Source organism: Pelmatolapia mariae, unplaced genomic scaffold (assembly GCF_036321145.2).
Source record: "Pelmatolapia mariae isolate MD_Pm_ZW unplaced genomic scaffold, Pm_UMD_F_2 NODE_ptg000158l+_length_39583_cov_1, whole genome shotgun sequence".
Lineage (NCBI taxonomy): Eukaryota > Metazoa > Chordata > Actinopteri > Cichliformes > Cichlidae > Pelmatolapia > Pelmatolapia mariae.
Genome location: NW_027051860.1, coordinates 1 through 17154, shown reverse-complemented (window position 1 = coordinate 17154; position 17154 = coordinate 1). Strand labels below are relative to the sequence as shown.

At 41.9% G+C, this 17154-nt stretch overlaps 1 protein-coding gene across 1 annotated transcript; it reads right to left on the bottom strand.

Moving 5' to 3' along the window:
- Window positions 1–9022: 9022 nt before the first annotated feature.
- Window positions 9023–15580, bottom strand: LOC134622708 (uncharacterized; the record flags this gene model as incomplete). The annotated part of the gene is made up of 3 exons (XM_063468076.2): window positions 9023–9124; window positions 9901–10227; window positions 15257–15580. Coding segments are annotated over 3 exons (743 nt in total), but the record flags the coding sequence as incomplete, so codon positions are not given.
- Window positions 15581–17154: the final 1574 nt, after the last annotated feature.

Below are 17154 nucleotides of genomic sequence, written 5' to 3'. Positions count from 1 at the left end.
AACACAGTCTATTTAAACTATTTAATTTAATTCAATTATTTAATTTAACCTTAATGACCTCTATGTTGATCTTTTTACACTGAGTGTCATTGTGATTATAAAAATAAATATACAGTTTGTATGTACTCAATTTCCATATCTTTAAAAGATGTATGCAGATTCTATGTCACTCATCCAAGTGACATCTTCAGTCATAAGCACATAGATGCATAAATAATAACATTTGTTTCAATCTATTGAGAATCTATTGGCAAAAAAGCCCAAAACCTTGTGACAGGATAAAAACATGAACATCATGTGAAACACGATACTTGATCTTGGCTTAGTCCATCTCCCAACAATTAATTGCAAGCATTCACAGCCACAGACGGGTCTGCTTCATAGTTGTTTTGTCCTCTCTGAGCAAATGTCAGGCATAGTGTTGGAGCTCACTGCTCCAGGATTACAGACAACTTGACATCAACCACACAACTGCAAATAATCTTTTAAATCTTACTTTACTGACCCCTTTCTTTTGTTTAAACATTACAGGACGCATGGTTCGGCCCTTGCAGAACTCATAGGCCAGCAACTGGTTTTCTGAAGTGGTGTCTACGCAACGTCAGGAAAAGGCTTCGTTCTGTCAGGAAGAAGAATGTGTGTTAAATACTGAGATAATCATCAATTCATCAGTTTTTAAAAGTTAAGAGTTTTTACATGTAATTTGTTCTAAAAACAGAGCTGACTTTCCATAGCATGTCTTCATGTGTGTTAACATGTACATGTGCTGTAACCAAAGACTGATTTGAAGTAATGGATATAATATAATGAATTATATACTTTTTTGTCACTTGCATTTGTTGCGAAATCAGTTTTGCCCCGGTTCTTTATTCGCCGAGGGATCCAGAAACGGCACCGGAACTCAGTAGTTATTTTTACAAAATCTTTATTCATCTTCATTTAAGCATGCACTTCTAGAAGGGAAGACGAGGCCGGTGTCCCTCTGAAACAATCTTCACCCCTTTGTTAGTTCCAGGCAGCTTTATAGAGGCGACCCCATCATAAATCCCCCATGGTGTGCTGGAAACTCTGTGTCTGTGTCTATGTGCACGAGCACGTGAGTGCCTGTGTGTGCGCGTACCCGCGTGTCTATGTGAGTGCACGTGAGTGAGTGTGCATGTGAATGTGCGAGTGTAACAGTTGAAGCACTGTGTGTGTGTGTCTCTTCCTAGGGGCCATAAAAACCCATCTCCCTTCCAGACCACAGTTATCAAGTTACAAACTTTGAGACCCCCACACAGGTATCCTCTGGGGAATTTCCACTCAGCATTAACTCCTCTTTGTCTTAGTTTCACAGTTCAAACTCGGGGAGGGGGTCTCCTAAGATCTACTCCTAAGTTCATGACACAGTCAGGCCTTTATTTATATCCAGGGCAGTGTCAGTGTCTCTACCATAATTCTACATTCTATCTTAACACATTTCTAAACTCTAAACCAAACTAAACATTCCTACATGTCTAAACTCTAAAATAAGCTAAACATTTCTACACATTTTATTTTCATTGATATATTTTTTATGAATTTGCTGTCTATGTTCTATGTATCACATGGCAATAAAAAGATTTTTTGAGAAAATCTGTTTTGAATCTAACTTTTATGAGCTGAATTTTATAATAAGTAGCAATTTTAACCCAAACGTTAATGGTAATATAACCCATGTGATGGGTTCCGACTTTCGACCCAATTTTTGGTAACCTCAACTTTATCAACACTTCACCAAGTTCTTTTGATTCCTCAGAGGCATCCGATGGAAGACAAAACACTGCTCAGTAGACCATTTCACACTTTATTACTTCTAGAAGGCAGATGCGTCCTGCATGACACGCTGCCGCGGATCTCAAAATGGTGGTGCGCCCCTGATAGTTTTATTACAGAAGCTCTCTCATTCTAGTCTAAACAACAGTGTCTCAGTAACTTTCCACCAGAGATGGTTCCCTCTTATCTACATTTTCCCAGGCAAGTATGAGTGAGAGTCTGCAGCTTTCTACTCCCCAAGGACACATGGTCTTATGCCTTTATTTTCAGGGCTGTGTCCACTTAATACTACACTATATAACTTTATAACATTTATTATTAATAAAAGCATAGCATTATTGAGGCACTGCAAATTATTTAATTCCAACAAACCATTGGTCAGTTTAACCCAATTTTTGGAAAGTTATCCTAACCCAGTGTGCTGGGTCAAACCAGTAACCCAACCCTGTTACGCTGAAACAACCCAGCGTTGGCTCGGTCCATATTTGACCCAGCGTTGGATTACGGATTGGGTCATTTTTTTAACCCAGCATTTCTAAGAGTGTATGATAAAGGGGCAATTTTTTTATACAAATTATTCTGATTTATCTCATAGGGACTCGATTCAAACTGAAAACTCTACAGTAAATATCGTTTTCACTGGAATCATTTTTTAAACAGAAATCAAAAATCATCAGTTCACATGATCCTGAGCTCAGATGTAATACTGGGATACTTATGTTACACACTTTCTTTTGTTTGAACTCACAAACCGCTCTGCGCGTGTGTGTGTGTGTGTGTGTGTGTGTGTGTGTGCGTGTGTGTGTGTGTGTGTGAGCATTCTTACCGAGTACGAGGAGCATGGACAAAAGCAGCAGCTTCATCTTCGCTAAAAGGTCCCATTAAAAACTACACACTGGAGCGCTCCACACAGCAGCTGCTGCTGCTCTAAAGAAAGTTTTCTCCACTTAGGTTAGACAGAGAATTCTGAGAAGTTTCTGTCAAAACCTGCAAAATAAAATGTTTTCATGGGAACTTGTGTCTGATTTTACTTTGTCTCCTCTCAGCTGTGTCCTGGTATCTCCTGTCTCCCTGATTATCTCTCCTCCTCCCACCGTGTTTCTGTTACATGACACAGTATTCTGCTTGGAAACATGGACTTTGTTATTAACTGCCAAGTGGACTATTGCAAACAAAAAAACTGTGTGGATGAATGAAGCAGTCTACTCCAAATGTGAATAATAAAACCTGGACTTCACTGTTGGTCCATTGCTCTGTGTTTGGTTTCAGTTCAGAGCTGACTGTTGATCACAGCGTCATGATTTATTTAAGTATGCTGGTGTAGTGCAACCATCATTTTTCTGGTGTTCAAATGTTCCTCTGTATTGGAAACAAGTGCCTACAGAGTAATGTTACAGTAAATTAATAATTCATGTTCATAAGATAATATTTGGCTGTCACAGCTCCTTCACTGACCACCATGTGTGCACCACACTGCTCCAAGGACAGTAGTGCATCATTCCCATGATGCTTTGTGTTTCTTCTTTATACACCTCTCTGCATTGAATCGTTAGTTAATATTAATCTCTGTCTCTCTTCCACAGTGTGTCTTTGCCCTGTCTTCCTCTCCTCACCCTCAGATAGCCGCCCCTCCCTGAGCCTGGTTCTGCTGGAAGTCTCTTCCTGTTCAAAGGGAGTTTTTATCTCCCCATTGTCACCAAGTGTTTTCTCATTTGGGGTCAGCTGATTGTTGTTTTTTTCCTCTGTTATTGTTAGTTCGTGACAATATAAAGCAGCTGTATAAAGCTGAATTGAACTGATTCTGTTTTTTAGTGTTTCCAGGAGTGTGGCCTCATGGCTGGTGGTTTAAACACCTGCTATGCACCTGTGGCTAATTAGCACTTACACACTGGGTTAAATAAAAACTGGCCCTTCTTCACTCTTGCCAGAGTGTTTCAGTGAAGTGATGGGTGGTGCTGGATAGAGTGGAGGCTAAGGCCTCCAAGTGATCTTAAGTGTTTTGTGGTTTTCAGTTGTTTTTCTACAAGTGCTCTCTCCAATGGACTTTCCTGTTTTGTCTCTCTGTGCTGACAGCTTCAGCTTGTGTGCCTACTTCTACTATCAGGACTGTCCTTCAGGACAAAACAGACGTGCCTGCCTGCTCTCCCCTGTGAAAACTCTGACTTCTGGGCCCTTTTGTTCCTGAATATTTTGAGCATTTTATAAATAAACTGCTAAACTTTAATTCTGAAGTTGCATCCATTAGTTCTAAGAGTTGATTCTTAACACTGGCCATCAAAATGCTTACTGCTGGTATTACCAATCCACACAGAAACTCACATATGATTTGGGTTATTTTACTGTGTTACAAGCACAGCTTATTAATTAAGCATTTAAAATGTATTATGGTATTTTACAAAACATTTCAATATGAACTGGATTAACAAAATTGTAGTTCAAATGACAAAACTGTAAATCAAACATCCTTGGCATGTGTTATTTAGATGCCTCGCTATTTCCTTATATTTGGGGGTGCAGTCATGAGATCAGTGAGTTTTTAATCACCCAATTAAAGAAGACCTAAACTTATTTGACAAGATCAATTTAACGCACTTACATTAACTTTAGTGTCCTGATGGTGCTTTAAGTTCTTATGATGCATGTGCAATCTAGAAGTCCTATTTCCTATTGATCCCGCTGTGGCTGATCCATATCAGCAGGAAGTGGGAATATTCTGGGACCGGATCTTTGGATGTGATCCTCTCCCTTCTGAGGAAGCCCAACAGCGAATCTTCCTTCTTATATTCCAACAAAATGTGGTTCACTATAAAATAGGTGGAGTCTAAGACCCTTTAAAATATAATATTATATTTAGAAGATGTGCGTGTGCTGGTACAGAGGTCTGCAGGGGTCAGTGAAGAAGCAAATATACTTCCATAAAAAACATTTCCTTCAAAGTAACCGAAAAAATAGTTTTTATTCAGGAAGTAAAGAGCTAAGATTAAGTGTACTTGCAGTCTTGAAGCCTTGTTTGCAAAAATATCACAGAATTTTATATTTAGTAGTGGGTTTTTTTTTCTGAAAGTCAAGTCTTTGTTTGTTGGAGATGTAAACAGATTCAGCTTTTGTCTAAAACCTCAACTCATGAGAGGTAATCTGTTTTTGCAGTTCATTAATGGGCTTTTATTTTAAATTTAATTAATTTTTCATTAAACACTAAACAGGTTTTAAGATTTTACAACAACCAAAGTAAAAAAAATGACAATATTAAAATATAAAACAAAGCTTAGACTTGTAGTTCAGTTTATCCAGTCTTTATTATAAGCACCGTGCTCATTCTTAACCAGCCTGCAAGTCCTGCATTTGGGTCCTCTTTCTCCATTTTCCACACACTACACTGACAGAAGAACAACACCTGCGGCAAAGACACGAAGTGGACCCAGTTGACGTCGACTTGTATGAGCGGCAGCAGACAGCGCTCTCCTTTTTGAAAAAAGAGCTGAGGTGGAAGCCGTGGCTCACCCTGTGCTCTAATGGGGTGATATGGTCATTAAGATAAGATGGGGCCTGATTATTTAAGACCTTGTATGGGAGGAGCAGGATTTTGAATTCAATTCTGGATTTAACAGGAAGCCAATGAAGGGAAGCCAAAACAGGAGAAATATGCTCTCTCTTTCTAGTCCCTGTCAGTACTCTTGCTGCAGCATTTTGGATTAGCTGAAGGCTTTCAGTTATATCTTGTGTACTGTTTGTTTGTATATGTGTCTTTCTTCCTGCTGTTACACCCAAATTTCCCCTTGTGGGACAATTAAAGGATTATTCTATTCTATTCTATTCTATTCTATTCTTTTCAGGGAGTTTTTTGTACTTCCTGATAATAATGAATTACAGTAGTCCAGCCTGGAAGTAATGAATGCATGAACTAGTTTTTCAGCATCACTCTGAGACAGGATATTTCTAACTTTAGAGATGTTGCGCAAATGGAAGAAAGCAGTCTTACATATTTGTTTAATATGTGCGTTGAAGGACATGTCCTGGTCAAAAATGACTCCAAGGTTCCTCACAGCATTACTGGAGGCCAAGGTAATGCCATCCAGAGTAAGAATCTGGTTAGATACCATATTTCTAAGATTTTCAGGGCCGAGTACAATAACCTCAGCTTTATCTGAGTTAAGAAGCAGAAAGTTAGCGGCCATCCAGGTCTTTATGTCTTTAAGACATTCCTGCAGTTTAACTAATTGGTGTGTGTTACCTGGCTTCATGGATAGATAGAGCTGCGTGTCATCTGCATACTAGTGAAAATTTATGCTATGTCTTCTAATGATGCTGCCTAGGGGAAGCATGTATAATGTAAATAGAATTGGTCCACCATAATTGACCTTAGTGGGTGAAGAGGACTCTCCATTTACATGCACAAATTGGAGTCTATTAGATAGATATGATACAAACCACTGCAGTGCAGTACCTGTAATACCTACAGCATGTTCTAATCGCTCTAATAGGATATTATGGTCAACAGTATGGTACATAGCCGATTATTAGAGATAGGTTGATCATATTTAAGATTGAAGAATTAATTAATGGCAGGACTTCTTTGAGCAGTTTTGTAGGAATGGGCTCTAAAAGACAGGTTGATGGTTTGGAGGAAGTAATTATTGAAGTCAACTCAGAAAAATCAACTGGAGAAAAAGAGTCTAACTGAACATCAATGGTACTAAAAGTAGCTGTAGATAATGTTACATCTGTGAGAGCGCTCTGACTGTTTGTCAGCCTGGCTACAGTGCTGAAGAGAAACCTGGGGTTGTTCTTATTTTCTTCAATCAGTGACGAATAGTAAGATGTTCTGGCTTTGCGGAGGGCTTTCTTATAAAGCAACAAACTATTTCTCCAGGCTAAATGTGTCATGGTCCTGGGTCGTTTTGTGTTTAGTATTATTATTATCTCATGTTCTAGTTTATTCTGGTTTTGATTTCCTGTGTCCTCCCCTTGTGCTCTGTTCGTGTCCCTGAGTTTGTGTTTGTGAATTTCCTGTTTTATTTTGAAGGTCCCGTCTCATGTTAGCGTATTCTGTTTTACTTCCTTGTCTTGACTAATTAGGTTCAGCTGTGTTTCCCTCTGGTGTGTCATTCCCTCGTTACCTCCTGTGTATTTATAGCGTGTGCCTGCCTCTGTTCCTTGTCTTGTTGTCTGTGTAACTCAGTGTCTCTCTGCATTCTCTGTTCTCCATCCCATGTTCATCCTGGGATATTATGGTTTCAGGTTTGTTCTCTAGTTTTCCCAGTTTAGGTTATGTTTTAGTTCTGTACTCGACACCCTCGCTTTTGTTGTTTTCACCTCCCATAATAAAGCTCACTCAAATCACAACTTTTGCCAGACTTTGGGTCCTCCTTCACTAACACCACACGACTGCTGCCACAGTCATGACAAAATGATGATCTTCTACATGCCATATCTTCTCCAGCTTACGAGTTATCTGCTTTAGGCTACGTGTTTGAGAATTATACCACGGAGTCAGGTACTTCTGATTTGAGACCTTAGTTTTCACAGGAGCTACAGTATCCAGAGTCGTACGTAGTGAGGAGGTAAAATTATTAACAAGATAATCAACCTCTGTTGGAGTAGTGTTCAGATAGCTGCTCTGCTCTATGTTGGTACAGGGCATTGAAGATGATAACAGTGGGTGGATTATATTCTTAAACTTAGTTACAGCGCTTTCAGAAAGACATCTACTGTGATAAAGTCTACTCTCCACTGCTGTGTAATCAATTATTGTAAATGTAAATGTTATCAGGAAATGATCAGACAGCAGAGGGTTTTCAGGAAACACTGTTAAATGTTCAGTTTCTATGTCATATGTTAAAACAAGATCTAGAGTGTGATTAAAGTGGTGGGTGGGTTGTTTTACATTTTGAGAGAAGCCAATTGAGTCTAATAACAGATTAAATGCGATGTTGAGGCTGTCATTTTTAGCATCTACATGGATGTTAAAATCACCCACAATCATTATTTTATCTGAGCTGAGCACTAAATCAGATAAAAAGTCTGAGAAATCAGAGAGAAACTCTGTGTAAGGCCCAGGTGGACGATAGATGATAACAAGTAAGACTGGTTTCTGAGTTTTACAGCTGGGGTGGACGAGGTTAAGCATCAGGCTTTCAAATGAATTAAAAGTCTACGAGTATCTCCAGATGGTTAAAACATATCTTCTATGATGAGCCCTGGATGGATATAGAGCAGGCACTGTGCAATAATAAATCTCTGACAGCATGGTGGGAGTTTCTAAAAATGACTGTCTTCAGTAATTGCATGCAAACATACACACATCTGGAAAAACTTCTCAGATTGGAGTTGTAAAGGAATACTTGGAACATGTATTTGAAGGAACAGACATTATTCCATTCAACAGGTTCGTTATACAATATGGGATTATCAAGAATAGATTTTTTGAAAAGCAACAAATTAAATTTTTAGTTAAAAAAAAACTGGGCCTTAGGGTGGGCACTGAACAGCATCCAGGAACTGCTTAATCAGGCTCATCTCTAGTGCTAGTTCCCACTTTTCATACAAACATAGGTTTTTAAGTTTTGTCAAAACCTTTTTACATTTACATCATTTTGTCTGTGAGGATTCCTTCTTCACACCTGCAGCGAGGATGTGTCGACTCAGACTCCTGATTATGTCCAGCAGAGATGTTGAAAAGATGAGAAAGATCCATCAAGGACACAGAATCTGTTAGTGCCCACTCAGCTCTGTGAAACATCACCTCAGTCAGAGTCAACAGCAGGAAGTCCAAAATAACTACATCGGTTATCATTGTTCGTCTCACTCCTGTGATCATTTTTCAAATCTGATCCTGACCGTGCTCAGCTTTGTTCTAAAGAAAACACAACACAGCTCCATTTACAGCAGAAAACCTCCCACTGAAAAGCCAGAGAAACAAAGACAAATCCAAACCACTGAAGGCCACGCCCCTCTGGTCATGTGATCATGTGGTTTGTAGGAACGCTCCTCTTCCTCAGAGGATCCACCTGTGCTTCCTCTCCTCTCTCCTCCACCTGTTACAGTGAGGGAACGTCCTCCATGATGGAGGAGCTGCTGGAAAGTGCTGAGAGTTTCCTCCAGAGTGAGACCTCTGTCACAGTTCAGAGGATCTACGGCAGCAGAGACCTTCATGGACACTAAAAGTCTCAAACACACAACAACAACATCACACTGACTCCACTCTGACATCACTGATCAATAATCAAAGAACACACAGATCAAACTGATTGATCAGCCATCAGAGGAGTCGGATCAATGGAGCTGCTTCTGTTCCTGATGTCCCCTGTTTGATCCTGGACCTGAACTCTCCCTGCAGAGGAGACACAAGACAGTCAGACACAGACACAGACACACACACACACACACACACACACACACACACACACACACACACACACACTAACCTTTGACTCTGAGCAGCACAGTTTTGTATCGCTGGATCTTCCCGTAGACTCTGCATCTGTATCTCCCACTGTCTCTCTCTGTGGGGTGTTTCAGGGTCAGACTGAGGTCTCCAGTTTTCAGCAGGTCTTCATTCAGCTTCGTTCGGTCTCTGTAAACCGCTTCCTGTTCTCCAGGCTGGTCAGAGCCGTTCTCATACACGTGGACCTTCCTGTCTTTTGTGTCCATCCACTCCACTTTAGCATCTTTAGGCAGGTTTTGTGTGGTTTTGAAGGGCAGCTGGACAGACTCCGCCCCCTCCTCCACCTCCACCTGACAGACTGAGAGGACAACAAACACAACATGAGCTGTAAGGACAGCAGCAGGTTATAAAAATTGTAGAGAAAGTTGAACTACAGGAGCAGATCAGAGCAAGGACATAAATCTAGAAGCAAGCAATTTAACTATATATCACTTTAGTCAACTCCCAGCTGAAAACAAAGTGCTGCTTCACATGGCATGACAAAAAAATGATACATTGAATTAAGTTAAAAGATAAAAATAAAAATAAAATAAAATAGTAATTAAAATCCTGGACCTGAACTCCCCCTGCAGAGGAGACACAAGACAGTCTCACACACACACACACACACACACACACACACACACACACACACACACACACAAATAATCAAACAAACAAACCTTTGACTTTCAGCAACACAGTTTTATATCTAACCCGTCCGTTCCTCCTCGCTTCACACACATATCTCCCACTGTCTCCATCTGTGGGGTGTTTCAGGGTCAGACTGAGGTCTCCAGTTTTCAGCAGGTCTTCATTCATCTTCGTTCGGTCTTTGTAAACCTGGTGCTGTTCTCCAGGCTGGTCAGAGCCGTTTTTATACACGTGGACCTTCCTGTATTCAGGTTCATAGCGTACCCACTCCACTTCAGCATCTTCAGGCAGGTTTTTTGTGGTTTTGAAGGGCAGCTGGACAGACTCCGCCCCCTCCTCCACCTCCACCTGACAGACTGAGAGGACAACAAACACAACATGAGCTGTACAAAGTGTGATTGGTGTTGACAGAGCAGCATCATGTGACTCTTGTTCTGCACTAAATGAAGCGATGGAGTGGCGCCTCCTTCAGGCAGAGAAACAGCTCAGGGAGAGAAATAATTATTAGAGCAAAAACAAGAGTGGAGCTGCAAATAAGGCCGAGAGGAACGCTGCAGAAAACTGTTCATGTGTGAATTCATAACTTCATAGATTTATTTGAGCACTAAAATCAGAGCTGCTTCTATTTCTAATATGACAGCTGTACATTAGAGCTGGAACACTTTAAATGTGAGCCATAAAAACATGATACTCTACAAGTGCATTCAGCTCTGACACTGTCACATCATGAAGGAGACGTGGAAATCACTTTGTTACACAAATCAAAGTCAAATCAATTCTATTGATGGAATATTGTGTGATCAATAGACTGATCAGTTTCTAATCTGTCATCCATCAGCTGGAAATCCAGCAGTGTCAAACAGACTTGGCAGCAGATTAGGACCAAACACAAACACATTGAGACTTTTTCATCATCAGCAGTTGCAGGTAAATTGCAGCAACAATGCGACTCAGACAGTTTCTCTATAACTGCAGGGCTTCCTGCGCTGCTGTTAGTCAGATACGGATCAACAGGTTGTGGATAGAAAGCAGATTCCTTCAGCAGAGGATCCATATCACACTTGAAGCATGTCGTCGGGAAAACAATCAGTGAAAATGGGACACTTTGAGCCAATTTGAGCCTCAAACTCTGAACATAACCTGCTGCAGACCAGCTGATGTGTTCAGTTACCATGGTGAGGAATTTCACAATAAAGGAGGCGTACGCTCTGCCTTTTCCCGGCCCGACGCTCTGGGACATTTTAGACAAGTTTCCTGGCAGAATACGATCCCGTCCGGAGGCCGACACCATCCTTATCCACATGGGCACAAACCGGATTCCAAACAGCGCTCCCACTTCCTCAAACTGGACTTTGTGTGTCTTTGTGAGGCTGTGAAACAAGCCCACCGTAGTGTTTGTATCTGCGGCCCCACTCCCACCTGTGGCCGTGGGGCGTTTGGGCGGCTGCTCGGCCTCCACACCTGGCTCTCCTCTGTGTGTGACTCCCACAGCCTGGGCTTTAGAGACAACTTCAATGTTTTCTGGGACAGGAGGCATCTTTCTGCAGCAGATGGGCTCCACTTCAACCAATCAGGAGCCAGATACTCTCTGCTAACATATCATATGGAGTCCAGCGTGCAGGAAACACTCCATCAAGTACCTGTCCACACCTGCAAGTTTTCTTCAGATTACAGCATCGAGTGAGGAACGTCTTCACTTTCTAAACTTTCTGAAGGATCAAATGAATGAGAGGAAATCCAAAACAGCAGCTCCTGATTCTTTTCTTGATGTCCCCGACCCCAGCCACAATATCTGATCTTCTTTTCTGCCAGTCTCTGTGGAGGAGCTTTGAAGGACTGTGGCACAACTGAAACGCTCATCAAGCTGTGTAGATATGATTCCTCCAAAGTTCCTGAGTGAAGTTTGGGATGTCCCTGCCCCTCGGCTGCTTCCAATAATGAACACTTGTCTGTCCTCTGGCTGTGTCCCAGAATACTTAAAGACAGCCTGTGTGCAAGCACTCATCAAAGATCCAGCCTCCATCCTTCTGACTACAACAATTACAGAGCCAGCTCAAAGTTTCCTTTCAGAGCAGAACTTTTGGAGAACACTGTCTGTCTGAAGCTTCTTGAAGCGTTACGTCCATGCTAGAACTCCACTTTGACTCTGACTGTGGATCCTGCTGAAGCTTCTCCAAATAGTGGAGAAATGAAGACCTCCACAAGATCAGCAGACCCAGCTCAACAATGTCTGCAGGTGCTAACAGGTCAATCTTTGAGACGCTGAATGTTCCCAGTTTCCTGCTGTGAAACTAGAAGTGATGACTATTATTGTAACAGCACTACAGCTGGAACTGCTGACAGGGCTGGAGATGAACTGGATTCTGATTTCAGTCACAGTTTGGCTTTCAGTCGTCATCAAAACACTTTGTTTCATTCATGTTGCTCTGAAGCTTTCCTTTCCAATCACAGCCCTTTCCTTTACAGCGCTCTGCTTTCAACATGTTGCCCCTTGAGGCAGACGTGTTTGTTTGCTCCGCTCTCAGATGCAGACTTGTTGTTTGTTTTTGTTTACTTTTTGCTTTGTTTGCACTTGATAAGTGCAGTAACATACCCGAGACAGGCACTACTTGACATCGGTAACACATACAATCCTCTGGACTTCACCCTTCCACTGGAACTTCAAGTCATTGTTTGCCTCGGCAGCCAGCGCCACCACCACTCCCTGAAACACCGAGCCCTAGTGACTCAGCTGACCCCAGGATAGCACTTCGGAAACGTCAATGTAAGCGACGTAAGGGGGGGGGGGATGCTGCCTGTGTGCAAGCACATGCTGCACTCTTATTTTTACCGACACTTGGCTCTCACACAAAGTCTGCACCATTCAGCTGCAGACCCATTCTGTATACCGAGGAGACCAGACTGCAGCCTCCGGTAAGGCTATTGGGGGAGGTGTGTGTGGGTTGATTAATAACTCGTGGTGTGGAGACGTACAGACTGTCCACAAGTACTGTTCGCCAGATATGGAGTTTTTAATGCTGAAATGCCGCCCATACTATCTGCCGCGGGAGTTCTCAGCTGTGTTTCTGGCCATTGTTTACATCCTGCCGTGAGCTGACATCATCAGTGCATTAGAGACTACTCATTTAGATGCTGTTTTTATCGTTGCTATTGATTTTAATAAATGCAACTTACAGACTGCACTCCCAAAATACCACCAACATGTGGCCATTGCTACCCATGACAAGAACACCCTGGATCATGTCTACAGCATTCAGGGCTGCACCACGCCCCCACTTCGGACAGTCTGACCACATCTCTCTGTTCAAGTACCTGGGTTTCAGGCAGAAACTGAAACCCTGGTACAGGACTTTTTGACTGGCATCACTGGCATCATCCGGCGCGACGTCCGGACAATCTATTGTGTTAAGGACTTTGAGCTATGGAAAGAACATGCTTACAAAACACATATACCATGTTATTCATTATTGTCCTTTATTCATTTATATCCTTTTTATTGAGCTTTGAGTAGTGGCATTTGATTAGAACATTTATTCAACCTATTACATATATAGTTTCAGTTAGGTTATTGCACACATGAGAGTTGCCCTCTGTCCTTACAGACAGAGTGTATGTTGAGGTTGAGACACACACACACACACTGACAGTAGATAGACTTATGTTTAGGTAAGAGTTCAAATATTCAAATAATAGTTTGCAAAACATTGTAGCTGTAAGATTATGTACTGCAGAAGAGACAGTTTGTTCTAGGGGATAAGCCGAGTTAGAAGATTACCGGGAAGGACCTGGCCTCGGGAAGAAGAAGATGTCCTTTTAAATGTGTCAAAAGTTGTCAACAGGACGTGTGTTTTTGAAACTCATGTATGTACTGTATCTTCTTGACGCATGAGGGGGCCGTCATTAAATAAATGCCCTGATGTTATAAAACAATTTATTGTGCAGTTTGGGGTGAGATTTACAGCTGATGTGGCAGTGTACATCTCCCACGCGTGTGTTCATTAAAATCATTGTTTGACCGACTCTTCTGGACCAGTTGTTGTTTTTTGTGCTCTCCCTCAATAAATTGAACCCGGATTTTAACAGTACCTGGGCGTCTACATCTCTGAGCACCTCACCTGGACACTGAACACCACACAGCTGGTCAAGAAGGCTCAGCAGCGGCTGTATTTCCTGAGGATGCTGAGGACATTTGGTATGTCGGCCAAGATCCTCAGCAGGTTCTCCAGCTGCACTGTGGAGAGCACACTGACCAGCTGCATCACTGCATGGTACGGCAGCACTACTGCTATGGACCAAACGCCTGCAGAGAGTGATAGCAACTGCGGAGAAGATCATCAGAACTCCGCTGCCCTCTCTGCAGAGCATCTACCATTGCAGAGTCCAGAGGAGAGCTGCCTCCATCCTCAAAGACCCCACACACCCCCAACACGCACTGTTCACACTTCTGCCCTCGGGGCGGAGGTTCAGCAGTGTGAAATCCAGAACATCCAGACTCAATAACTCCTTCTTCCCCACTGCTATCAGACTCTTGAACAGTTGACGTATTTTTGAACAGTAATAATAATGTTTTTTGCACATCAGGTCATCCTGCATATTAAGCTATAGCTCTTTGCACACATCCATATTTTGTCTCCTCTTTCTGTCCTTATGTATTTATTTGTACTATTTGTATTTATATGTTCATTTCTATTGTATATATTGACTGGCATCTGTGGGTGGACAGCAGAGAAAGAATTTCATTGCACAGAGAAATGCCCTTTTCTCTTGTGACACATGACAATAAACACTTTGAATCCTTGAATCCTTTCACCCCTCCCTAAAAGCCCAAATTCACTCTCAGTTTAGCTCAGCTGGAGCCAAGATGACACAGAGAGCCTTTGGTCCATGAGATCTATCTAGGAGACATCAGTAATATCAGGTTTGTGTGAGCCGTCCTGTAGAACGCTTACATACAGCTGCTTCTGTCTCTGATCTCTGAGTATCTCTCAGCTTCAGCTGGGACTCCACCCAGGTGTTGGTTGGTTGGTTGACATTTGACAACATCCAAATGACTGGATCAAAGTGTTTGAATGATCTCAGCAGCTTTAAAACTATTGATATTTATACGTTTACATTGATTTAGACTAAACTAACAAAACTATTGATTTGATCTAAACTCAAATCATGCCAGAGGCTTTTATTTTGAAGTTAGGATCATTTTTAATGGTCTTCTTAGTCTGTTCATTTAAACACACAGTTGCTCCGCCTGACATTTTTGGCTTTTAGATCAAAACATCAAAGAATTTATTTTATTTGAATGAACTGAAAATAGATTCAAACTAAAAGCTTTTAGAGAATAAACTCCTACATGACCTCTGACCTTTGACCTGTATCGACAGCACTGACCTCTGACTTTCAGCTCCACTTGTTCCTTCAGCAGGATGTTTCCCTCCCTGCTGTAGACGGTGCAGCTGTAGGTCCAGTTGTCCCAGTCTGTGGGGTGTTTCAGGGTCAGACTGAGGTCTCCAGTTTTCAGCAGGTTTTCATTCATCTTTGTTCGGTCTCTGAAAACCTGGTGCTGTTCTTCAGGCTGGTCAGAGCCGTTCTCATACACATGGACCTTGCTGTTGTTATCCATCCACTCCACTTTAGCATCTTCAGGCAGGTAAAGTGTGGTTTTGAGGGGCAGCTGGACAGACTCCACCCCTGAATCCACCTCCACCTGGGGGACTGAGAGGACAACAAAGCACAACATGAGCTTGGATGGAGACATTTGTGTTGACTCTAACAGGCTGAACGCACATATTAAACAAATATGTAAGACTGCTTTCTTCCATTTGCGCAACATCTCTAAAATTAGAAATATCCTGTCTCAGAGTGACGCTGAAAAACTAATTCATGCATTTATTACTTCCAGGCTGGACTACTGTAATTCTTTATTATCAGGATGTCCTAAAAACTCGCTGAAAAGCCTTCAGCTGATCCAAAATGCTGCAGCAAGGGTACTGACAGGGACTAGAAAGAGAGAGCATATTTCTCCTGTTTTGGCTTCCCTTCATTGGCTTCCTGTTAAATCCAGAATTGAATTCTAAATCCTGCTCCTCACATACAAGGTCTTAAATAATCAGGCCCCATCTTATCTTAATGACCTTGTAGTACCATATCACCCTATTAGAGCACTTCGCTCTCGCTCTGCAGGCCAACTTGTTGTTCCTAGAGTATTTAAAAGTAGAATGGGAGGGAGAGCCTTCAGTTTTCAGGCCCCTCTTCTGTGGAACCAGCTTCCAGTTTGGATTTGGGAGACAGACACTATCTCTACTTTTAAGATTAGGCTTAAAACAGGTGACCCTGAATCCTCCCTTAGTTATGCTGCAATAGACGTAGGCTGCCGGGGATTCCCATGATGCATTGAGTTTTTCCTTTCCAGTCACCTTTCTCACTCACTATGTGTTAATAGACCTCTCTGCATTGAATCGTACCTGTTATTAATCTCTGTCTCTCTTCCACAGCATGTCTTTATCCTGTTTTCCTTCTTTCACCCCAACCGGTCGCAGCAGATGGCCCCGCCCCTCCCTGAGCCTGGTTCTGTCGGAGGTTTCTTCCTGTTAAAAGGGAGTTTTTCCTTCCCACTGTCGCCAAAGTGCTTGCTCATAGGGGGTCATATGATTGTTGGGTTTTTCTCTGTATTTATTATTGTGCTATCTACTGTACAATATAAAGCGCCTTGAGGCGACTTTTGTTGTGATTTGGCGCTATATAAATAAAATTGAATTGAATTGAATTACACAGCAACATTCTCGCATGAAAATAACTTAAAAGCTTATTTTGTGACCCAGAAAGAGTAATATTTCAAACTCCGCCACTCTGTGTTCCTCCACCACTGCCTCGTTTGAGTTTTGGATGAAATGGATTCTGGGATATTGCATTTCGTCATTTCAAGCTGATTGGAGACCAAAACAGCCAATCAGATTTTTTTGCATCCTGATGGGTTTATATTTTATTATTGTCATTTGTATTGGGAAATATTTAACCATATATGCTTAGAGGTATATAATCAAGTGTGTAGTGATAGGATATGTGATCCTTAGTGGTCTGCAAAGACTTTGTGTGCATTCCAGAGTGTTCTGGCATTCACACCCACATCCTGGGAGCATGGGAGAGGTCGTACCTTCTCTTATTGTTTCATGGTAGGATAAACGTATCTATATCTGTTTTAGGCTAAGTGCCTTTTGTTTCCAGACCAGCAGGTTTAGGGAAGTCCTTTATGGGGTCACACTCTGACCACACACACACACACACACACA